Source organism: Tribolium madens, unplaced genomic scaffold (genome assembly GCF_015345945.1).
Source record: "Tribolium madens isolate multiple individuals breed KSU strain unplaced genomic scaffold, Tmad_KSU_1.1 Scaffold_71;HRSCAF=194;Tcas5.2_LG6, whole genome shotgun sequence".
Taxonomy (NCBI): domain Eukaryota; kingdom Metazoa; phylum Arthropoda; class Insecta; order Coleoptera; family Tenebrionidae; genus Tribolium; species Tribolium madens.
The window spans coordinates 8448008-8472433 of NW_025401041.1; the positions used below are offsets into that span (position 1 = coordinate 8448008).

The following is a 24426-nucleotide window of genomic DNA, read 5'->3' on the forward strand; positions in this document are numbered from 1 at the left end:
GATGCAGAAAAAGTTAAAAGAAGAAAAAGACTTAAAAATAGATAGAAAGATGTTCAAAGTATACAGTGTAAAAGTGAAACTGTAGTTATTGAGAAGGGAAAAGAAATAAAAACAAAAGGCAAAACAGTAAAAGAAAAGTAGAAAAAATAAAAATCGGACAGATGTAAAGAGAAAAGAAGTTTTACGTAAAGGGAAGGAAAGGATGAAACAAACAGAATAAAAGATAAAAGAAATACAGAAAAAAAGGAAAGAAAAGACATACTTTGTTCGATTTTGAATTTTATACAAATAAGTGTTTCACTTTTTTGGTGGTGATGTCGTTTATTTTTATAGTTTTTACTGTTTCTTGGTTCTTTTTGTAGACTTGCGATGAAATAAACTATAACATTGCTATTGATTTTATTAAATTTTATTTTATTTTCTTCTAAATTAAAACTTTTAAAAGTAAAAAAAGTAATAAACAAAAACTTAAAAAAAGACAAGAAAAAAAAAACATTGGAAAATAAGACTGACCTAAAAAGAGACAGAAAGAGCGCAAAATCGATAAACGTGGAGAAAAGCGTGAAAAAAAGATATAATTTCTGAGACGGAACAAAGAAATAAAAACAGGAAGCAAGAAAGTGAAACAGAGAGAAATGATTTAATGATTTTGAGGAAAAACAAAGAAAGGAGACAAAAATCGGAATAAAAGAAAAAGTTAAAAAAAGAAAAAGACTTAAAAACAGATCCTTTTTGCACAGTGGTCATTTTTACAACAAAAAACACTTTATTTGCTTTAATTAGTACACAGATACTCTTTGTTTGTTTGAAGTAAAGAAACAGTTTTTGTTTATTCTAATTAGAAAAAAAAGTGCAATTGATCATTTTTAAGCAAAAGAAGAGTCTTAAAACAAATACTTTTATAAAAATGCAATTTTAAGTAAGATTAACATGCATTTCTCCCCTTGATTGGCAAACCTTAACTTCAAAAAATCATATCTTGAAAACTACTCGGTATATTATTTTAAAAATTTGGATTCTCACTAATAAAAAGATGCTCTACACGATGGTGACAAAGAAAAAAAATTTACTCGTAGAGTTTTTCTTAGATTACTTCGATTTACTTCGAATTTTGTTTGTCAATATTTAATTTCAAATTTTATATCATTCTAAAGAGCAAGGCTATCCCTTTAGAATAGTCTTTAGTTGAAGGAAATTGGCATAATAGTTATTGAGTAATGATTTTTTAAAGTTAAAGTATTTTAAATTTATTTAAATTAGAAAAAAAATATTTAGTTCAAAGTGTGTGGACTTTTGAAATTTTTTTAGTGCATTTGTTTTGTCTCACTGAGACGAACAAAATGATATAAAATTTGTCAAGTTGTCACGACCTGTCAAAAAAAAACACAACTCACTTAATTTGACTCTAGCTTCTCTCGCTGCAATTTGTGACTTTGTGAGGATTTCCTCCGGTGTGAGGTCATCCTGAATAGCTTCAAATTTCGAAGTTGGCATTCGTTTTTTACCCTCAATTACGTGATCACTGTCATAATGGTCCTCATGTCCCCCTTTATTCTGTCTCAATTCGGGGGTTATCTCAAATCCCATGTCTTCATTGCTCAATTCCGGGATCAAATTTAAAATCCAACCCAATTTTTCCGGTTGCATCATTTTCGAACCAGCATGAAGTAATTTTTTACTAGCTTTGTAATAAATCGTATCGACATGATTATATTTCATTGCGTTTGTACACATGAGCTTGAAGTCGGCGTTGAAATCCTGAAACAATTTTTCAGGTTTTGAATGAATTGAAAAATCGATTACGTATTTAAAATTCTTGAACAATTCTTGGAAAAAAGTTTATTTGAGGTTTCAGTGACCTCAAAAAAACATAATTCTGGCACTTGACTAATAGATTGCAGAAAAAAATTACAAATTTTGGCCGATATCTAGAAAACTGTAAAAGCTAAGTAAAAACTAATTACACCAGCGAAATCCTTGGACAATTTTATGTAAGAAAACTTAACCTAAGGTCTCATTTGTTGATTTTTGTGACCTTGAGAAATTAATTGATTAGAAACGATTAAATCAATTCAAAAAAAAATATTTTTGCCGGTAACTCGGAAACTATTTATCTGGGGTAAAAACTGATTACATATTTAAAATTGTTATACAAATTTCCATCAGAAAAATACTTGACTAAAAACAATTTTTTACAAAATGTTGCTCAATTCTGGTTAATATCTCAGAAACTATCAAAGATGGGTAAAAACCAATTATATTTTCAGATTTTTTGGCCAATTTTGCTTAAATAAAAATCTTGTTTCGTTTCAATATTTTAATTTATGTGATCCTGAGAAATTCTAATTTGAATACTTGACAAAAAAAACGGTTTGGACAAAAATTGACAATCTTTAGTCGATTTCTCGAAAATTGTTTTGGATAAGACAAAACTGATAACATTTTCGGAATCCCTGGTCAAATTTGCATAAGAAAAACCTACTTTTGTTCCAATTTGTTGTTTTCGGTGATCTTGAAAAAATATATTTTTTTTATTTAAATTTTAAGAAAAAATTTGCTGAATTGTTGCTGATATCTCGAAAATTATTGACAATAAAAAAACAGTGCTTAGATATTTAGAATTCTGGGACAATTTCTCTTAATTGCGGTTAAATTTGTTAATTTCATGACCCTGAAAAATTTGAGAAAAAACGATTTGACAATTTAAAAAAAGCCAAACTTTCGCTGATATCTTGAAAAATATTAATGATAAAGAAAAACTGATTACATATCCAAAATTGTTGAGTAAAATTGCATAAGAGAAGTTTACTTTTGGTCCAATTTGTTAACTTCTGTGACCTTGAAAAGTTTTAAAAAAAGACAAATTTTGGCCGATATCTCGAAAACCACTAGTGACAAGAAAAAACCAATTACATATTTGAAATCCTTGAAAAATTTTGCATAAGAAAATCAAAATTTGGTTCATTTTTTTTTAAATTTTAGTGACTCATACTTGTAGATTGTCGTATTGATTATCCTCGATTTTTTGCCTCATAGTACTGAAATCCATAGGTTGTGTGATTATAGAGGAGTACCCGGGGGCGATGTTATCAGTCACTGGCCATGCGAAAAACTGCTGGGGGTCCTTCTTCTCCAAAAGCCCCAATAATTGATCTAGCATTCTTTGTACCGGAGTCCGTTCCTGTCTCTGTCTCAGGACACATGTCCGGGGCTCCCGATGCAAACTCGGACTACCTCCTGAAAAATCCCGATTTTCCTCTAAACCAATTTAAAGACACCACAACATTTAACAACACCAACCGTCATAATCCATTTCTTCACGTTTCCGTTTCTTCTCCTTGTGGTGGTGGCGGTGTTTCCGGTCCCTGTCTTTACTCTTGTCTTTTTTCTTCTTCTTTTTTTTGCTCTTTTTATGGTGGCTGCGCCCCATGGTCATGCATGGGTCGTTCTGGTCGATGATTTGGTCTTGAATACTGTACGAATTCAAATTGTAATAGTCGGTAGTGTGTTCAGGAGTCGCTTGATTGCCCACTTTCAGGATCAGTTTCAGCCCCGGGGGCTTTTCAGTGAAAGTCTCGGGGCGCTCCTTACGCTCCGATTTGTGTTTCTTGTGCTTTTTGGAACTTGAAGAAAACATCGGTGATGCCATTTTAAGGCCCCAAACACTTGAAAATACGAAAACAAAAGGGAGGAAAGTGAGGTTAAGTCGGGGCTTGTTTTGTTGACACTTGGCACTACCAACCTAAACTAGATTAAATATCTATCTAAATTGTTGATTAATTCAATTATTCATTCGTGGTAAAAAATTGCACGCTCCAAAATCCAATTCTAATAGCCTCAAACATTCAATCTTGTCTAATTAAGGGTTTTAATTATTTTCGTAATTACCGAACTTCGCATTATCACGAAATCCCGTGACATTTCTACTAACCTCAATTTTTTTTCGTTCTAAAACTTGTTTTTAAAACGTTAAAAATGGGTGATACAGCACAGCCCCCCATTTCTCACGCCGAGGCTGTAAAACTGTGCAAAGATCCGTCCCCGGAGACGCAAGTGAGTCACCCTAACCTCAAATATTTTCATCGAAATTTTCCAGGATTTTCTCTTCCAACAAACAATGTACCGTATCAAAGACCCCAAAGTAAGCATCCCTTTTTACACCGAAGTCCTTGGAATGCGTCTATTGCAAAAATATGATTTTCCGAGTATGAAATTTTCGCTCTATTTTATGGGTTATGAGGATTCTCGGGATATAAGGGGCGAATTGGGGACTCCAGAAAGGGGTGAATGGGCGTTTTCACGAAAAGCAACGATCGAATTGACTCAGTAAGTATGGTGGTAGTAAATTCGAATTTAATTTTGTGATTTTCAAGTAATTGGGGCTCTGAGAACGACCCTGAGTGTAAATACCATAATGGGAATTGTGATCCTCGTGGATTTGGTCATATTGGTATTATGGTTCCTGATGTAACCAAAGCGTGTGAAAGGTTTGAAAAACTGGGGGTTAATTTCGTAAAAAAGCCCCAAGACGGTAAAATGAAAGACATTGCGTTTATTACCGACCCTGACGGTTATTGGATTGAAATTTTTAACAAAAAAATGGCCCAAAAACTCTAATATGTTATATATTACTATAATCACCAATAAATATTAACACTGATCACAGAAAAATTCCTAAAACCACTACTCCCACTTAATAAGGAATCTGATTTTGATAATATTGAATCATATCATATGTTCTTGTTCTGAAATTCAAGAAACTATTACGTATAATCTGTAGCATATAAGTGGCGGCTTCTTTATCGGTAGCCCCTGGATGGAAGCGCCCCCTTAACAATTTAATCGTCTGTCCCCGAAAACAAGGCAACCCTGTATCTAACATGAGAGAAACCAACGAAATTATAGCCTCCTGATGGGGCCTAACAGCCAAATAAGCCTGGACACACAAATCCGAGAACCATTTAAATGGGGCTGCCTCCATTTTGCCCCCCATAATCATAACCATCTCATCTGTGAGCTTAATATCGGGCTCGAAGCCCAAATTACCCCCTGGAGACGACTCAAACATAAAACCAAAATCAATATGGATAATATGACCATCGGTGTCCAACATAATATTGCCATTATGACGATCTTTGATTTGTAGGAGAAAACCGACAACACTGTAAGCGGCCATTGATATGATGAAATTTCGGCGGGCATTTTGAAACTCCTTTGAACTTTCCTCCCCGTATTTTTTCAAAAAATATTCATACAATCCAATGTCAGTTTGGCGTCCTAATTGGTCACGTGACTTTGCATTTGGTACACATTCAATCACTCCACACTGAAAAAACAATTGATAAAAGTGAAAACAAAAAAACACGTCAACAAGAAATTACCACCTAGGATTTGAATTTTTAGGAAAATTACTTTTTTCATGGTTTTTGTAACTAGAATTTTCAGAAGTAATTTTGAATGCCTAAATTTTTGACACTACGATATTTTTTGTTTGTCACCACAAACCAACCTAACTAAATTTATGGCACGAATATCCCTAAATCCTAGGGAGTAATTTCTTGTTGATACGATAATAAAATACCCCAGGAGCTGTCGCTACCACCCGATATGGAAACAAATACAAATCCAAACCGACTGTTTGAAAAATATTCTTAAATATTCCAATCACTTGTAGCGCCAACATATCTTGTCTGACGTCATCGCCGACTTTAAAAATGGCCGCTTGCCACATTTCCGGTCCAAAATTCTGTTCATGGTTCTGGGGGAGAAAAAAAAAACTCTAGAATAATAATTGGTTCAGGGTTGCCAGCAGGTCTAAGAATTTTACCCGAATCTAGGGATTTTTAAACTGTCAAAAGAATTTTTTCAGTTTTTTTTTTACACAAAATCTAGGGATTTTTTTTAGAATCTTTCGGGAGACGCTTTGTGTTTGTTTTTGTGTTCGACGTTTCAAGTTTAATTTTTTTTAATAATTTACATTGAAATGTAAAAAAAACTTAAAAAAATTGTAGCAGCATGACATACAAAAGTAAGTATATCCCCTAACCACGTCATATCTCCAGGTTATAAATATAGGGTGCGCCAGAACTCGCGCCCCAAAGAAAAAAAATGTAAGGTGAGATACCAAGAGCATGGAAGAAATGTTAAAAAAATTCTACCTATTAAAATTTCAAAATTATAAGAGTTTGAATTTTCCTCTTTAATTCTATTTATTTCTGTTGGAAAAATAATTTTTTAAGTTTTTTTGCTACAGACTATTAGAAGAGGAAACAAGGAAGCTGTATCATAAATTGTAACTTATTTTAAGGTTATTTGTGGCTTTTATTGTCATTTTTTATGTTTCTTTACTAAATAATTGTAAAAAAACATATACAAGATATACAAGAAGTGTTACTTTATCTAATAGATATAAAAAAATGTCAAATGTCAAAAAATAAATGTCAAATTTTTTAAAAAAATGTTTTATTTAAAAAATTAAATTTTTTTTCCATGTTCCTAGTATTTTATCTTATAAGGTATTTTTCTCTGGGGTGCGAGTTCTGGCGCACCCTGTATACCTTTGAGCATTTTTACACTCAATTTTCTATATTTTTTTTTTTGCAAGTACGGTTTAAAATACCTAATATGTACAAAAAATTGTTAAAAGTTTTGTGCATTTATGTAAATTGGAGTGTGTTAATTACAGTTTTATTATATTTTTAATTTTTAAACTTTTTTAAAAAATTCGAAAATAAATTGTACTGTTTTTATTAATATGTTTGTAACTTTTTACTCCTTTTTTTCTTTTTAAACTGTTGAAATGGCATCAAAACCATCATCTTCCAAAGGCATCGAAGAATATTCTTCTGTAGCATTGAAGCAAACCAAAAGGAAACGTAAGAAAAAAATTTTTCTACAATTAATTTAAATAAAACCAAAATTCTAAATCAACTCAAAGTGGAAACATTAGGTGGTTTTCTGCAAACAAAAATGTTGCTAAAAGATAACAGTTGTTTTAATTTCGAAATCGATTCATTGTTAAAAAAAATTAACAACGAAATATATTTTTTTATGTAGTTTTATGATACATGAATATAAAGTATGGAACCAAGCGTTTTTTTTTAATCATTTGCCTCCAAAAAATAATAATTTATATAAATTAAAGTAATATAAAAAAATGTGATAGTATTTTGAGTACGATATTTTTTTTTGATTTTGAATTATGCGATTTTTTTTGGCAAAATTGCAATTTATGTAAATAAAAAATTTGAAAAAATTAACCATAAAGTAGATAGTTGTAATCCTTATATCATAACTTTCATGAGAAAAATGGTTTTATAGTGAGTTGCCATTTGAAAAAAAATTTTTTTGTAGAACTCAAAAACAAAAGAAAATTTCGAAAAATTTTATTCTTGATAAATGGTCACATTTTTATAGCACTTTATCATTCATCAATTAGTTTTTCAAAAAAAATAAATAGTTTAAGCGAAAAACGATTGGTTCCATACTTTTTATTCACCTGGTATATTCTTAGTTTTTATATTATTACGAATTATTATTGTATGTAATTTTTATTATTATATATAATTAATAATATGTATTTAGTTTGTTCAGAATATATTTTACATTAATTGAGAAAGTTATGTTTCATTTGTTATATTATTTGTTTAAATAAACTTTTTTTGAAACATCTAAAATTTAAATGGATTTGGCAATACCTAGAGATTTTTAACAACTAAATCTAGGGATTACAAAAAATTGGCAACACTGAATTGGTTTCGTTTTTGACATACCTCATTGACAGACACAGCCATTGCGATATTCTCAAGTTCGTTTATTCCACATCGACAAACTTTGAAACGGGCCAAGTAGGGGGCTTTGGCAGCACTTTGCATCGGTACGCCACTGTTGTAGTCAATATCGACCACCATAGCCTCAGGATTACTGGGCAAATAACAACCGGGTTGCACCTGAAAACTTGTATGTAATTCGGGGACGCCACTGGTGTCCACAGAGTTGTCAACAAGAAATTACCACCTAGGAAAATTGTTGTTTGGAACTAAAATTTTCACAAGTTTTCTGTCAACATACTGTCAAATATTTTGACACTGGTTACAATTGTCACTAAAAACCAACCTAACCAAATTTATGACGAATATCCCTAGATCCTAGGGAGTAATTTCTTGTTATCGACCATAACCTTACTTTAATTTTTCTCAACGCTTCGAGACACGCCCTTCTACGTTCGGGCCCCTTCGGATAAGGCCGTATCTCACCCGAAATACTAGTAATCTTATCAAAGAAATCAAATTCTCTCTCATAAAATTGTTTCGCTGGTCCTGACAACTCGGCCAAAATACTATTACACAACGCGTCTAAAACGTCAAATAAAACAACATCCTTGTGTTGCATATCCTCATCCAAATACATATTAGTTTTCATATTCCAAATGAGTTGATGTGCGACAATTTGTGATTTTTTCGCTATATATTTAATAAATTCAGTGACATAACCCATCTGAAACCAATGAATTGTGTTACCAATCGTTTAAAATTAAAATCCCCAAACCGTATCATGTCGTAGTGCTTGTACCAATTGTGGTATATAAAACAAAACAGCATCGGCCGGATACGAACTTAAAACTTTCACAGCATACTGTGCTGTTGTAGGATGTGGGGGGAATTGTCGACTGAAATAGGCCAAAGCATTGATAGGGGAGACCCGAGCCCAAATCAACATATGCACTAGTTTCGTACTATCGCTCAAGATGGCGTTAGTAGTGGCCAAATATTGTAACGCTTCAGGTACGTGTGACACACAAACTGGATTTTGTTGTACTTGATGTCGAATTTCGCTCATTATAGCTTCATTTGTTTTGAATCTGGTGGGCAAGTAAGTGGCCAAAACTGGTGAAATATCCCATGCTAGTCTCGTATAGTCTTGCCATTGTTTCTCTGTTATTGTTTTAGCCCTCCATGAGGCTATATTCTCCTCACCGGGAATTTGTTGTTCTTGTCGTGAAGTTGGATTAAGCCAAACAATTAAAAATTCAATTTCGACTGTTAGTAAATCCATAATCAAATTTCTTTTTTTGAGATAACATTTGACGAAATTATCGGCCATTGGGACACGTTTTGATTTTGCTGAACGTTTACTTAAGGTGGCAGTACTGCTCGAGAGTGGTACTGTGTTTATCCAACCCGAAGTTGGTCGATTAAAATCGTTAGGTTTCGTTAATTCGTTATTCTCAACCATTAGTGGTGTATTTTGTCCAAGATCTAAATCACCAACATCACTAGCTTTCAAATATTTCTTATCAGAGTGTAAAGTTTGCCAAAATCTGATAAGTGTAGTGATATCTTCGCGTAATTCAGTTGACGTTTGAGATGGACACGTGACCGGTTTACAGAAATAATCCAAACAACTGCAATAAATCCGTTCTCGGAGTACATTTTTAGCGAGACTTTTCGGTAAAATGTCCCCTTGTAGTAATGACAAGCCACATGTCAAAAGTCTTGAAGAAAAAAAAATGACATTAAATGACAGATAATGACACATACTCTTTTTTATATTAATGTGGATCAAGTAGGTTGTCGAAGTCTAAATGCATCTTTAATTTAAAGGCCAATTCACACAAAAAATGTCATTAATGTCATTGAGAATAAATTTAGTCACATCAGTAATTTAATTTTAATTATTTTTTGCTACCTGGGGTAGCAATTTTTAGGGAGAATTGAGGTTAGAATTGTTTGAATTTTTGCATGGTTGCCACCCTAAAATGATCCCTTTCAACAGCTACTTCGATGCACAGTAATATGAAAACGAGTATATTATCATATCAACAAGAAATTACTCCCTAGGATTTAGTGATAAACAAAAGATATCGTAACTAGTGTCAAAAATTTAGGTTAAGACACCTGTCAGCTTGTATAGATAACTCAATTGATAGTTGACAGAAAACGTCAATCGTCAACATCAAGGTGTTACCAACCCTAGACATTCAAAATTAGTTCTGAAAATTCTAGTTACAAACAACATGAAAAACGTAATTTTCCTAGGTGGTAATTTCTTGTTGACACATCTCTACTTACTTAAATCTGACCCCTACTGCGGAGACTGATCGTGATTGACACGGGGGATCCGCCCCCACACACATCGCCAATGATCGATGTATCAAGCTTGCCAACATTTCAACTTTTTCATAACTACTATACTTGACGTTGTCGATCAATTCGCAGATGAATTGTACCCAAATACCATGTGGTTTAACGAAAGGTGGGTTCGGCTCTAATCGGGCACCTTCGTATGCCGCTAATGGACTTGTCATGGGTTCAGTGGTCGCAAAAAGACCCATGCGTTTCTGGACGGTGCAATTCCAAGCCGATACCATTTCCTGGAGGAAACGAAGCTCGACTTCCGGTCGCGATGTGATCAACCATTGCCAACATTCGACAGCTGTTCGCATTGCCTCGACGGTGAAAAGCTCAACCTGGAGAGAAATTTGCCGCTCTGTTGAAATTTTCAACGCATTTTTATGAAAATAAATTTTTCCTACGACCATATACGAAACTAGATCATAACGCACAATTACATACGGGCGACAATTGGCAATATCGTACGAGGTCGAAAACATGTGCGATTTGTTTTCGCACTGTGTGTTAGAAATCTAAAGCACAATTCACACTCGAATGTTTTGTATTTTTTTTGTATCCATTATAAAAAATAAATCGTTATGAAAAAAAATATGTTAGTAAGAAAAAAATATTTATGGTCGTAGGAAAAATAGTGTACAAAACTTGCAGGAAAATGTCCAACGCACTCGCACTCGGCTAACGCCTCGTGCGCAACTTTCCCGCTTGTGCGTTATTTATCACTTTCCGTGCTCGTTATGTAATATACTATTTCATCACAAAGACAAGAATTTTCTTAAATACAGTGAAATTAAAAAAAAATATTGACATTGATAGATACTAATCAAGTTCATCGCCTAAAATATTATTTTCAACTATACAGCGTGTCTCAAACATAAGTTACAATAAAAACTTATGTTTTTTTAAATGAAACACCATATGTTTCTTAGTGTTTTTGGATGTAGATTTTTATGAAGTGGTCAATTTTGCTTAGTTTTAAAAATAAGACGTTTTTTTGACGAAAACATGCACCTGAAAAGTAAAGAAAGTAAGAAAAAAAACAACTTTTTTTTCCACTTGAGTCAGAATAATGTTAATTACAGATTTGCTCCTTTCAGCTCGTTTCTAAAACAACCCTTGCTGTTAAAGTGTTACTTTATCTACTCGCATAAAGAAATAGTTTAACATCTGCTATAGAAAAAAAAAGTATTTCCTTTGCAGTTTGGCCGTAAAATCAAAGGTAAAAATCTGTTTCCTTTTGACTGGCGATTATAAAACGTATTATTAAAATCAGAATTTTGATTATAAAAGAAATAACTTGATAGAAATTGGCAAAATTCAAATTTATTAATGTACAATTTTGATTTTTGAAAGCTGTAGATAAAAAACCTTAAAAGTGAAGTCAAAAAAAATAAGTAAAGGCAAACATTTTTTTCCTCTTGTAAACTTAATCCGGGAACATACTGTATACTTGCAAAATACATTTCTTAAATAAATTTATGTATTTGTAATTTGATAATTTGAGCAAGCTTGTTTATTATAACCACAATTTAATGTATACGTTATATTGGAGTAATTTACAAAAAAAACTGGTGAATATTTTTTCCTCGGGTGTACAAAAATGCAACGCATTTCATCTAGTCGCTTATGGAATTTCTTTACATGTGCCGCTTTACTCTTTTTAAACCAAATAGTTCTGTCAACAATGACAGCTGTCAATAATATTTGAGGTTAATTATGGAAAATCCATAGACGACTAAAAATATAGTTCATATTTCATCTCGAATAGGCGGCAAATCACCTCACCTGCGACCATGCAATACAATGCAACAAATTTCGGTGAAACTCATTCGTGGAAATTAAGAGTGCTGTGGCTTGCCATAAGGCATCTCGATGTTCAGAATCGGACCTTTCCTGACACGCCGTCCACACCCTTTTCATTATAAACTCAATTAATTTCTCTTTACCTTCAACACCATAAACGGCCGATAATCCAATAACCTGAATTTTTATTATTTTTTATTTAAATTGACATTATTTCAATTAATTCAAATACCTCTCCAATGTATTTACACCTCAGTGACGTTGAAACCATCAATTTCGACGAATCACTTTTAACACATTTTGGCCTTTTTTCCAATGTTGAGACACTCATCGGTGCACTTGACATGTTTAAAGGTCCAAATTGTAGGATAGTTTCAAGAGCCAATGACAAACCGGAGTGTTGCCATTGCCCCGCCCCCTGAACTTGAGTTATATACTCTTGGATATGTGACCGTGTCCATTGTGGTGCCCATTTCAAGGCTTCTTTGATAAGTCGTTCCGAATTCGCCGCAAAATGCTTAACTATAGTCTCACGTGCCTCCAACGTATCCATCAATTGTATGGAATATCCCGTTCGTGGGATTCGCAAAGTGGGCGTTTCCTGATTCGGATCCAAATGCAACGAAGTTGACAAAACTTGCATTATATCAAGCATTGTCCACAACACTTTTCTACTCCACAACAAATGAGGAAATCGATCAAAAAGACTCACTAGAAACTTATCGGACACTCTCCGTATCTGTTTGTGGGGGTCGTTGAAATGTACGAGAAGAAACTGGGCGTGGCCTTCAAGCTCCGCCTCTCTCGCCTCATCTTTCGGCTTATTTTTCATCACTTCGAGGAATTTCTCAAAGACACGTTCACCAACAGCCGAGACACAAACCCACATCCCCGATTTGTCTTTTTGCAATGCCGAATCGGATAAATATTCGGTAATAATCGGGACTAGACTCGGTTCGGGTGAATTTTGAATTCTGAGAATTTCCACCCAATAAACACTCAATAAAAATGTGCATTGGGCAAATGTTAAGCGATTTACGTAAGCTGTGACATCTGCTGGTTGTTTTAACAACTCCAAAATTTGATTTTTCAATTCTTGTAGTTCGGTAATTGACACACTGTCATTTCTTACCGCACTAGTGTATTGTAATTCGCGCATTTCTGACCTACTTGAAGTCGGTGATACTAAAGCGGGACTTTTAACAGCGATTTCTTTCACTCCTTCGTACCATTCCTTCGGCCATAATCCCGAATCGGAGGCTGTGAATCCCATAATGACGCAATATAACCAAAAATCCCGAAATAATTTATGTATCCTTGGTTTGGGATTTTTTATAGGGGGAAGACGGCGTAATAAAACGGCAATTACAGGGATTAAAACGCCTAAATTACCAGCCGAACTTGAGGCTTTTAGAGCCCCAGGGGATTTCTCACTTGCGCGTTTACCCTCGAGTCCTAATTGGACGAAGAGTTCGAGGAGACGGCCTAGTAGTTCGTTCATTTGGGACTCGCTTTGAATGTTGGCTGCAATGTTGGCGAGGGCATTGATTACGGGATGCGAAACGTGTCTAAAAATTATAAAAAAAAAATGTGATTTAAATTAAAAACAAAAATAAATTGAAAATAATCACTTTTATCACTTTTTTTTTTCACTAAAATAGTATATTAGGAGTCAAAGTGATGGTTTAGGCGTTTATTTGACAGTTGAGCTACTTTAGAAGATTCTTCAAACCAGTGTTGCCAGATTTGTATGGCAAAATCTTGCGAAAAAAAGGCAGTTTTTAGCTTAAAAATCTGCTTAAACTCTTGAAAAAAGCAAATATGGCTTAATTCAGCGATTTTTCGGCTTGTTTTCAACAAAATTTTTGCGAAATAATTGCGTTTCTAGCTGAAAGCCGTGCTAAAACGTGCAAAAATAATATACTTTTAGACTTAATTTTTTGATTTTTTAGTTTATTTTAGCGAATATAGCAAAAAATCTGAGATTTTCGGCCAAATTTTGTGGTTTCTCAGTTTATTTTTGTCTTAATTATGCTCAAAAATCAGCTAAATCGAGTGAAGCAAACAAAATGACATCAATATTAATCCTTTTTGTAATTTTTGTGCGTGTGAAATAATCAAGTTAGAGCCTAAAAGTTAGGTAAAAATATAATATAATCTTTTTTATAACAATTTAGTAATTTTGACACGCTTCTCTTCGGCAAACTCTCGCAAAAAAAGCTTAAAAATCTGCTTGAACCTTCGAAAAAGGAAAAAATTATCACTTTCGGTCTAATTCTGTGTTTTTTGGCTTGTTTTTAACAAAATTTTGCGAAATAATTGCGTTTCTAGCTGAAAAACGTGTTAAAACTCCCAAAAAATGTAGAATTAATGTAACTTTCGAGTTAATTTGTTGAAATCTCGCAAAAAATCTGAGATTTTAGTACAAAAACGTGCTAAAAATATTCTCGTCTTATTTTGTTCAAAAATCGACTGAAACAAACAAAATAACATCAATATCAATTATTTTTGTGATTTTAAGCGTGTTTGGAGAAAATTTTGCAAAAATAAGTCGAACGAAATCAGCTAAAAATATTATCAATTTCAATTTAATTTTGTAATTTTTTTGACTGTTTCAACAAAATTTTTAGAATTTTCTTTGCTTTTGTCTCAAAAACGTACTTAAAGAATAAAAATAACGCCGTTTTTGCTTGAATTTGTTAAATTTTTAGCTTGTTTTTAGCGAAATTTTGCGAAATAATTGTGTTTCTAGCGGAAAAAGTATTCGAAAAAGACAAAAATAAATTTTCATTTTCGATCCTATCTAGTAAAATCTTGTAAAAAAAACAAACAGAAGTATTTTTAATCATTTTGGTGGTTTTTCGACTTTCTGAAAAAATTTGACGAAATTTTCAAGATTCTAGTTGAAAACGTGAAAAATACTCGAAAAATAGTTTTTTCATTTCCAAAAAATCACCAGATATTAGAATTTTTGCAAAAGTTTTCACTAAACCACCAAACTAACATGAAAATCACCAAATCTGGTGAAATTTCACCAGATCTGGCAACACTGTCGATTAGAGAATTTTTCCCTAATTCTAGGGATTTTTATGATAAAAAGAGTTCGATTTCGGTTTTATAACTTTAAAAAAAGCAAATTGAAATTAATTGCGTTGATTTTGTCTCTCAAAAAGACAAAAAACGCCCTTTTTAACAAAATTGTGCAAAATAATTGTGTTTCTAACGGAAAAAGCATTCGAAAAAAACAAAAACAAGTTGTCATTTTCCGCTCTGTTTAGTAATATCTTGTAAAAAAAACAAATAGAACTGTTTTTAACCAATTTGGTGGTTTTCTATTATTTTTTCTTCGAGAAAATTTGACAAAATAAGCAAGCAATAAGCTTAAAAATTAGGGAAAAATATCATAAAAAAATGTGTTTTTTTTTACAACAATTTTGTGATTTTTGTCACGTTTTGGCAAACTCTCGCAAAAAAAACAGAGTTTTCAGCTTAAAAACCTGCTTGAACATTCAAAAAGGGAAAAAATATATCATTTTCGGCCTAATTCTGTGTTTTTTTGGCTTGTTTTTAATAAAATTTTGCGAAATAATTGCATTTCTAGCCGAAAAACCTGCTAAAACTCCCAAAAATGCAAAATTAATGTAACAACTTTGTTGATTTTTCGATTCGTTTTAGCGAAAAAAAAATTCTCGGCTTGTTTTAGTCATATTTTGCTCAAAAATCGACCGAAATAAACAAAATAACAACAATACCAAATGTTTTTGTGATTTTTAAGCGTGTTTGGACAAGATTTTGCAAAATAAATTAGCCTCTGGTTCAAAAACGAAAGAAAAAGAAGTCGAGCGAAACAAGCTAAAAATAATATTAATTTCGATTTTTTTTGGTAATTTTTTTAGCATGTCTAAATAAAAATTTTCGAAGTTTTTGTGTTTTTATCTCTGAAAAACACCCATAACCACTCGGAAAAGACAAAAAACGCCATTTTTGGGCTATTTTGTCAAATTTGTGGCTTGTTTTCGACAAAATTTTCTAGCTGAAAAAGCATTCAAAAAAACAAAAATAAGTTCTCAATTTTCGGCTCTGTTTAGTAACGTCTTGTAAAAAGCAAAATACCTATTTTTAACCAATTTGGTGGTTTTCGATTATTTTTTCTTGGAGAAAATATCATAATACAAACTTTTTTAACAAAACTATTTTACCAATTTTGTGGTTTTTCGATTTTTTTGAAAAAAATTGACGAAATAATCAAATTTCTGGTTGAAAACGTAAAAAATACTCGAAAAAAGAAAAAAAAGCAGTGATTTTTTTTGAATAAGTCATTTTTTGACAAACGTCAAAAACTATGACAGATAAGTACTCAAAGAGAGCGGATTCAAAAGTGTAAAAAAGTGAGAAGTTTCCATTTAAAATTTCAAAATTAGAGCCAATTTCTCATAGTTCCTCATTTTGAAAATAATTTCAATTGAATTAAAAATGGTCGATTTTGGTCGCATACAAAATTTCTAATGTAGGTCTTACAAAAATCACCCTGTATACTATTTTATCCACAAACGTAGCAACACTAATTGGCAAGTAAATAAACAAAATCAGAATATTTCACAAGTAACAACATATTTTCGTGTTTATAAATCGAACTAGTGCAGTTAGTAGTGCAAAACTTCTCACCCCAATATCTCGCTTATTTTCCAAGCAAAAAATCTGAAATTTCTTGAGGACACTCACCTATACTGTGCCTTCTCATTGGTGGGATTCCCATAAGCCGCATTGCTACTCTCCACCGTAATCATCGTAAACATTTTCATAACAACTTCATACACATGTGATTCACATTGTGCAATAATCATACAACCCAATTGATCAACAATGAGTGTATCAAGTGCAGAAGGAACACGACAAAATCTCTGTTGGAAAAACTGTAAAATCGTATCAGTTGTCTTGGGGGTACCTTTCATTGAAACGGCCACGTGACCCAACATTATAACAATATTTGTAGAAATGAGTGTTGATTCACTGTCACTTTTTTCGGCGCGAAACAAACGATTTGAAACAGACGCCACTAGCGCCCTCACACAATCAGCATCAGTGCTATGTGCCGCTTCTAAAGCATAACACAGATTCTCGATAGCGGCATCACGCAATTTCTCAAATGCTGATTGGGTGGAATTGTGAGGTTTGACAGTTTCGGGTTTAAAACCATTCACGTGTGCTAAAAACAAATCAGTTGGTATTATTGCAACAAAGTGTCAGAACTCGCACCCCAGAGAAAAATTTCAAGAAAGATTATATACAAACAACACCCTGTATCTCATGAATGGATGGTCTGATTCAATTTTGGTAAAAAGTATCGAAAAGCTTGTTAAAATAGCTTTCATTTGATGTGCCACAAGTAGGGTAGTGCCATTTAAATTTTTAAAGTTGGGGTGTGTGGGGGTTAGGGAGTGACTGGGGGTGCTTTAAAAATTACGTCAAAAAGTGTCCCCCTCAAAAACAAAATTGACCTATTTCGGCGTTTTTGCAAAAAAAATTTAGTTTCTGAGATATTAGGAGTGACTCGTTTTCATTGGAACACCCTGTATGTCTATTTAATGATACTGCCAATCATGTATACAGGGTGAATATAAAGTATGGAACCAAGCGTTTTTTTTTTAATCATTTGTCTTCAGAAAATAATAATTAATATAAATTAACGTAATATAAAAAATGAGATCGTGTTTTGAGAAAGAAATTTTGTCTTGTTTTATGCGATTTTTTTTACTCAAAATTGCAATTTATTTTTTTTTAATTAAATATGAAGGATCATAACCTTTATGAGAAAAATAGTTTTATAATGGGTTACTATATAAATAAAAATTATTGTAGAACTCAAAAACAAAAAAAAAATTTCGAAAAATTTGATTCTTGATAAAACATCACATCTTTAAAGTACTTTATCGTTCATCAATTAGTTTTTTTTTTATTCACCTGGTATAATTATTTAGTAAATGTACAAAAATTTTGCCAATAAAAGCCACAAACATTTTTCTCTGGGGCGCGAGTTCTGGCGCACCCTGTATATACGGTTTACCCATAATTTTCAGATTCTCCTTGTTTCCTTTTTCGTTGGCTTGTCGATGGAGTTTGGAGAGGATGGGAGAGGGAGTAATGAGGAAATCTCGAAGACAATAAATGGAGGTGGAGGCAATATTGGGGAATTTTTGGGCTAAAGTACCCAAACCTTCAAGACAAACCATAACAAGGGGCATGTGGGCTAAGACAAGCTTGTAGCCGTGGTTTGAGTTGATTTTTTCAGTAAGACGGCCACAAAGACTATCAGCACCTGTCAAAAAATCAATTTCTTTCAAAAGGGTAGAAAAGTAAAAAAAAGAACAAAGGGGGTTAGTAGAGCGGGAAAATTAGTTAAAGACTAGTTTGCGTTCTAATTGGGTGAAAATTGAAATCAGAAGCCACTCTCGTTGCAGGCCCGTAGCTAGGAAGGGCCCTACTTTAAAACTTTATTTCAGCAAAATTAGATTGAAAATTGCTTTATTTTAGAAGAAAACTCTTAATAAAGCCATTATTTTGTTGAAATTCCATCAAATTGTTTCGTTTTGGACTAAAATTGCATTTTAAGCAAATATTTTTATAAAATACTTTGATTTAGAATGATTTCTGTAGTAGAAGTGTGCAAAATTGAGTTGGAAATAGCTCAAATTGCTTTATTTTGGAAGAGAACTGTTTTTAAGCATTTATTTTGTTGAAAAACTTTGTTTTAGGTTGATTTCCGGCTTAAAATTGAGCCAAATTGATTGGAAATAGCACAAATTGTCTCTAAAAAGATTTATAGAATACTTTTAACAACTTTCTTTAGAAATAATAACGCATAAAATTATAATACAGACCGACCCAAATTCATCTTTGTTACCAGTCATTAAAAAAAATATTCTTGGAACAAGTCGATTTAATTTTTTTAAATGCTACATTTTGACATTATTTATGACGTCGCCCGTTTTCTAGTAATGACATCATTTTTTTAATGTCAACCAACATTTTTATTACTGTTTTAGATATTACACTTCGTTGTCTTTCTGGTAAGCTTAAAAAAACTCTAAAAATAAAGCAAAAAAAAATCAAAAAAGAAGAAAATAAAAAGTTATCAAGTTTCAGGTTGTAATATTGCTGACCTGTCATTACCAAATATATTTAAAAGATCTCTTTCTTACAATACAGTTATACAATTCTTCTCATTTATTTAAAGAAAAACTTTCAGTGAATAATTTTCGCAAAAAAATTAAAATAAAATATATTTTTCAAACCACTAGTTTTTTACTTTTGCTTTTTATTATTTTCTTATTGCTTTATTTCCTGTATTTCTTCTTAAGTAGTTTTTCTTAATTTTAGTTAAACTTTAATGCAATTTTTCATTTTATTTTTTGGTAATTTTTCCATTTTTTATTTATTTACTTTTCTGTTTATTTGTTTCATTATTTCTTTTTTTTTTGTTAAGGGGGTTAAGTACAAATAGTAATTGCTAAACTTCATTTCAACAAACTAATGGCTTGAATAAAAGTTAAAATTTTCTTGAAAAATAATAAATAAATCATTATTATTATTATTATTATAAAAAAACTTATAGAAAGTTTTATGCAAAGAGTTTTATTGTTCTTGCTGTGTTTTATAATAAGAAGTGATTGTTTTTTGTTTTTATTTTTTTGTGTTTAGGTTTTATTTCGCCTAAAATTTACATTGAAAATTTTTTTTTAAATTTATTTTTTTAAGTTTTAAATTCATTTTTTAATTTTTTTTTCTTATTTCCAAAAAGATAAAAATGTGTGCTATTTAAAACAGTGAACAAAAATGTCAGTAGCCATTTAAAAAAATTAAAAATGACGTCACAACTCAAAAAAAATGACGTTATAAATGTCACTAGTGTCAAAATATAGCATTTAAAAAAATAAAATCGACCTGTTCAAAAAAAAAATTTGAAAAACGACCACTAACAAAGAAATGAATTTTGTACGTTACTTTTGGTTCACCCTGTATTAACAATATTGCAACTCAATAATATTTAGGCTATAAAAATGTAGGTACTTTTGTTTTTTTATATTGAAATTTGGAACTTTTCAATAACACTACTTATAGTAAAAAATAAATAGCCCCACTAAAAATTTTGTGCGCCCCATTTAGCTCCGGACCTGTCTCGTTGTCCCAATGGAGATTAACATTGAATCACACACAAGACGCGTTAAAACAAATAAAAAAAATCGAAAGGGACAAGACTTATCACCTAACACCGTGTTTAAAAACCCTATCAATGTCGGCAAGTTATACTCATTATCGACTGGAAAAAAGAATTGAAAAAATTATTTAAGAAAAGTAAAAAGCAGTTTTGTCCATTTTTTCTTTAAGATTTTTACCTGTTTCGTCCCCTATTGCCCAAACTAGTAGATCAACACAGGCGGCATTTGCCATCACATTAACTTTAAATTTATTAACAAGAGCAAAATTACTTTCTCGATCTTCTTTCTCACTTGCATCGTGATTCCGACTCTGGAGTTCAGTCTGCCCATTTAAGTACAACCCTGGAACAACATCAACCAATCACAAGACTCGATTCTCTTTACGGAGAACTACAGTGCGATCAAAAAGTCTGTCTATCAAGCAGGCGTAGAAATTTAAAACGTATGTCTGTGGAAAATAAAATGTCACAATGACAAATGAGAAATGTCAAAATATTTTTATGTAAATTATGACAGGAAACCGTGGTGAACGATTTTTATGAATAAACACCAACAAAATCTTATTTTAGTTTGTTTTGAGACGTTTCATAGAATAATTCAATTTAATTAGCTCAATGTTTTAATTTTTATAAAATAATTTTATGACATCTAGATAACATACGAACTGTCATGCAACATACGTCCTCAACTAGGACGCCTACTTGATAGAAATACTTTTTGATCGCACTGTATACAGAATGTTTCGTTTTTATTGTTACAAATTTAAACAGGTGATAGGATATTCAATTCTAAGACAAAAGTTTCCTATAAACATGTATCGAAAAATGCTTGATAAGGGAGCTACACCCCCTGGAAGGAGGCTAATATGTTTTTGCTGATATTTCAGAAACCATTTAAGATAAAATTACAAAATTTGGTACAGATGATAATCTTTATACACCTAAACGAATTCAAACATCAAATGTCGAAATTTTTAATCAGGGGCGTACGAAACTGGGGGAGTTTAAGGTAAAAAATACCCTATTTATTTTGGCTTTAGTTTCTCGGTACTTTCAGCAACAAAATCTTAAGTTCGATAGTTTATCACAGAAAAGTCTCTCTTGTGTGTTTTTGAATAAAATTAATTTAAAATTTATGTTACACACCAATAAAACATTCGAATAAATCAGAATTTACAGAATAATAAAAGCAAGAAATTCATATTTTTTAATCAACCTCAACTAATTAACATTACATTACAGTAACAATAAAAACATTAATTAAATAAATTTGCCTAAATCTAAAGGAGTTGTTCAAAGTGACCACCATTTTGGTCAATGCATAACTAAAGAAACTAGAGCCAAAATAGATAGGGTATTTTTTTACCCTAAACCCCACCAGTTTCGGACGCCCCTGATTAAAAATTTCGACATTTGATGTTTGAATTCGTTTAAAAACCTATTAGCCCCCTTTCAGGGGGTGTAGCTCCCTTACCAAGCATTTTTCAATACATGTTTATAGGAAACTTTTGTCTTAGAATTGAATATCCTATCACCTGTTTAAATTTGTAACAATAAAAACGGAACACCCTGTATACTAGAAGACGAAACGAGATACAAAATTGCTTGATTTTTTGGACCCAAAAAAAGTAAAAATGAGGGCGCTTAGAGCGTTTTACCGTCTCAGTTTCAAATCGTTTTTAATTCATTTAAATTCAACCAGTTTACTAATTGCTTGGAAAAAAATGCAAAAATGTTGAGCTTTATATTCTTAATTAGCTGTAGAAAACGCACCACTAAATTTTTCACGAGGAATATGAGAAAAAAATTATTTAAAATTCAAAATCTGTGCTCCGTTTCATGTTTTTCAAAATGCTGCGAATACGGTTAAAGATACAAGAAAAATGTAAGAAAGYAAGTTGTAGAAAATAAAATTTTCTAGTAAAAAGTCKGCGAGACCATACCTCTATCTTTAATGGTTTAGGCCTCAAAGACGTTCAAAGAAGCTCAAGCGACGGATTCGTTTCATTTTTATTGGTGATTGAGTACCGGGGGGACACTTTAAAGCAATTTAAACCTAAACCGTTGAAGATAGAAATATGGTGTCGKGGACTTTTTTGTAGCAAATTTTATTRTCTACAATTTTGTRTRTTACACTTTTTTTGTATCTTTAACCATATTCGRAGCGTTCTTAAAAATATTGGGRGMAACGCAAACTGATAATTGTTTATAATTTATTTTTAATACTGTTTTCGATATTTTTGAAAACGCTGCGAATACGGTTGAAGATACAAAAAAAGTGTAGGAAACAGAATTGTAGAGAATTAAATTTCCTACAAAAAAGTCCGCGACACCATATTTCTATCTTCAACCGTTTAGGTTTAAATTAATTTTTTGTCTCTTGACCACCGGTAAAAATGACCCGATTTCGTCGCTTGAGCGTCTTTGAACGCCTTTAGGACCTAAACCATTGAAGATACAGGTATTATCTCGCGGACATTTTTCTTGGAAATTTTATTCTCTACAAGTTTCTTTTTTACATTTTTCTTGTATCTCTAACCGTATTCGTAGCATTTTCAAAAATATGAGACGTGGCGGAAATTGCTAAATGTTTAAAAAAAATTTAAATATAGTTTTCACCTTATTATGAAGAATTTAATGCTCTATCTGCCTTAATTTTTTTTATTTGCGTTTTGCTCACCGTTATGTAAATACAGCCATTTTTTTAATTAAAACTTGAACATCGTTTCGTATCCTAGTCTTTAGATATCCGTAATTCTCTTCAACTCACCTTTAACAAATTCTTGCACATCTTTCGTAAACGCAACCGGAAGACTCTTCTGCGGTTGCAACAACTCCCTCATCAAAGTCACCATGACTAAATTAATCGTCTCCGAGAAGGTTTTATAGGGAAAAATGACAATTTTCCCCGTTGTATAAACCTCCAAACTTTGCTCATCCAAAAAACTCAACATTTCTTTAGTGAGCAATTTTTTCGCCAACGAAAGAATCGTTTGTAAATGTTGCAAGGGGAAAATAATTTGTACTTTCTTATCATTCGAATCATTGACTCTCAAATGTGGAAATTGATTGAAACTGGACCCGAATTTGGCGAAAAAGTAAGTCGCAGGGTCGTAATTACCGAAATTTTGGCTGATAAGTGAGCCCCTTTTGAGACTAGCTGAACTAAAAGCGACATCAGTCGTGTCGTAGCCTTCCACAGTTCCGGTCAAATTACCGGAAAGACTCCTCGGTATAATTGACCGGAAATTGCTAAAACTTCGCTTGTAGTCGTGGTTGGCGGTGATGGTGGTTAAAGGGGGCTCCGGTTTGGGGAACAACCGGCAGATTAAAGGGGGCTCGGTGTTGCAAAAACGCCCCATTGCCCGCGACAACCCAATTAAAACCGGAACTGTGGTTTTGCAAAGGAAAAGTTTGACAGCACTATTGGTATTTTCCCGTGTTTTCAGAATATTATTTGTGAGTTTCACCAAACAGTCGACTTGTGTCTCGATTATTTCCTCACGAGACTCCTCACATTTCACCGCGATGTCACACAAGAGAGTATGGAGACAAAAACTGAACTTTTCAGCGGTTGGTATCCCTGAGAAAGACACTTAAATGGGAAAATACCCAAATGGGGGCTTACTATCGCTGGGATTCTGCTTGATTTCCTCCGACCAAGTGGCCTTGCCCAGGGATTTTGCCAGTTTGAGAATATAGGGCAAAATTGTGTCCTTGTGTTGGAGTCCCGACTCCAGGAAGTAGATCCCGAGGGCGATGACGGCATCCTGTTGCCGACTGTTTAGCGATATGGTCCCGTTGCTTGTCTCAATGGGGCACAAGGAGTACAAGGTTTGCACCTGGGAAGGGTCAAAGTCGCGATTTTATGCAATTGGGTGAAAAATTACCTTATCCCATGGTGTGTTTTTAATGCAGGCTAGAGATCGGGCCAAATGTTGAACGGTTTTGTGGAAAAATAACTTATCATCTCGAGCCATTACAACCTAACCTCAAATGTCAAAATATTTGTTATGTCAACCGGAAGTAGCGACGATTACTTAACTTGTTAAGTTTTTCGAGTTTTTTAAGCTTGTACAACTTGAAACTTTATCAAAAGGGGCGCAAAAACTTGAAAATAGAAGATTTGACATAATTGTAGTAAAAGTTTGAGTTTTTTGTGAAGAAACAACGATTATGTTAATTTTTTAGAGATACTGGACGTCTCGTCAAATTATGTAATCAAAAAAATTAAAATTGTGTGATTGGTAGCACTGGCACAGATATCCCGAAAAAATA

General features: G+C 32.6%; 3 protein-coding genes across 6 annotated transcripts in view; 1 reads left to right on the top strand and 2 right to left on the bottom strand.

Moving 5' to 3' along the window:
• Positions 1-3996, bottom strand: part of LOC123009369 (bromodomain-containing protein 7) — a 6663-nt gene extending 2667 nt beyond the window's left edge. Inside the window, exons 1-3 of one of the 3 annotated variants that reach the window (XM_044405628.1) lie at positions 3301-3996; positions 2993-3237; positions 1395-1758 (exon numbers count right to left, since the gene is read on the bottom strand). In XM_044405628.1, the coding sequence (XP_044261563.1) occupies positions 1395-1758; positions 2993-3237; positions 3301-3649 (958 nt within the window). In that variant the 5' untranslated portion in view covers positions 3650-3996. Of the gene's footprint in view, positions 1-1394; positions 1759-2992; positions 3259-3300 lie in introns of all 3 variants that reach the window. The other 2 variants (XM_044405626.1, XM_044405627.1) reach the window with 2 other exon arrangements.
• On the top strand, positions 3756-4660 carry LOC123009370 (lactoylglutathione lyase). The gene is made up of 3 exons (XM_044405629.1): positions 3756-4053; positions 4097-4326; positions 4374-4660. The coding sequence occupies exons 1-3, from the start codon at positions 3976-3978 to the stop codon at positions 4615-4617; spliced, it is 552 nt and encodes a 183-aa protein (XP_044261564.1). The 5' UTR covers positions 3756-3975; the 3' UTR covers positions 4618-4660.
• On the bottom strand, positions 4610-24367 carry LOC123009368 (phosphatidylinositol 4-kinase alpha). Of its 2 annotated transcripts, none has more exons than XM_044405625.1 (14): positions 24039-24367; positions 23777-23990; positions 22919-23731; positions 20327-20491; positions 17998-18249; positions 16656-17139; positions 12166-13501; positions 11916-12110; positions 10071-10468; positions 8548-9493; positions 8185-8496; positions 7773-7949; positions 5582-5758; positions 4610-5326 (listed from the first exon to the last, which is right to left on the bottom strand). In XM_044405625.1, exons 1-14 carry the CDS (start codon positions 24126-24128, stop codon positions 4694-4696), a joined length of 6192 nt encoding a protein of 2063 aa, XP_044261560.1. In that variant the 5' UTR covers positions 24129-24367; the 3' UTR covers positions 4610-4693. The 2 variants fall into 2 exon arrangements, with proteins under 2 accessions (XP_044261560.1, XP_044261559.1); XM_044405624.1 differs by having other exon boundaries at positions 17998-18267.
• Positions 24368-24426: the final 59 nt, after the last annotated feature.

What these genes read in the sequence shown, in the direction of transcription:
- LOC123009370 (XM_044405629.1), top strand. Translation starts at nt 3,976, where the DNA reads ATGGGTGATACAGCACAGCCCCCCATTTCTCACGCCGAGGCTGTAAAA. An exon ending in ATCCGTCCCCGGAGACGCAA is followed by an intron (nt 4,054 to 4,096) that starts GTGAGTCACCCT and finishes GAAATTTTCCAG; the next exon opens with GATTTTCTCTTCCAACAAAC. An exon ending in GCAACGATCGAATTGACTCA is followed by an intron (nt 4,327 to 4,373) that starts GTAAGTATGGTG and finishes GTGATTTTCAAG; the next exon opens with TAATTGGGGCTCTGAGAACG.
- LOC123009368 (XM_044405624.1), bottom strand. Translation starts at nt 24,128, where the DNA reads ATGGCTCGAGATGATAAGTTATTTTTCCACAAAACCGTTCAACATTTG. An exon ending in GGCAATAGGGGACGAAACAG is followed by an intron (nt 18,268 to 20,326) that starts GTAAAAATCTTA and finishes CCCTTTTGAAAG; the next exon opens with AAATTGATTTTTTGACAGGT. An exon ending in TGGTAGCGACAGCTCCTGGG is followed by an intron (nt 5,327 to 5,581) that starts GTATTTTATTAT and finishes TTGTTTTTTCAG; the next exon opens with TGTGGAGTGATTGAATGTGT.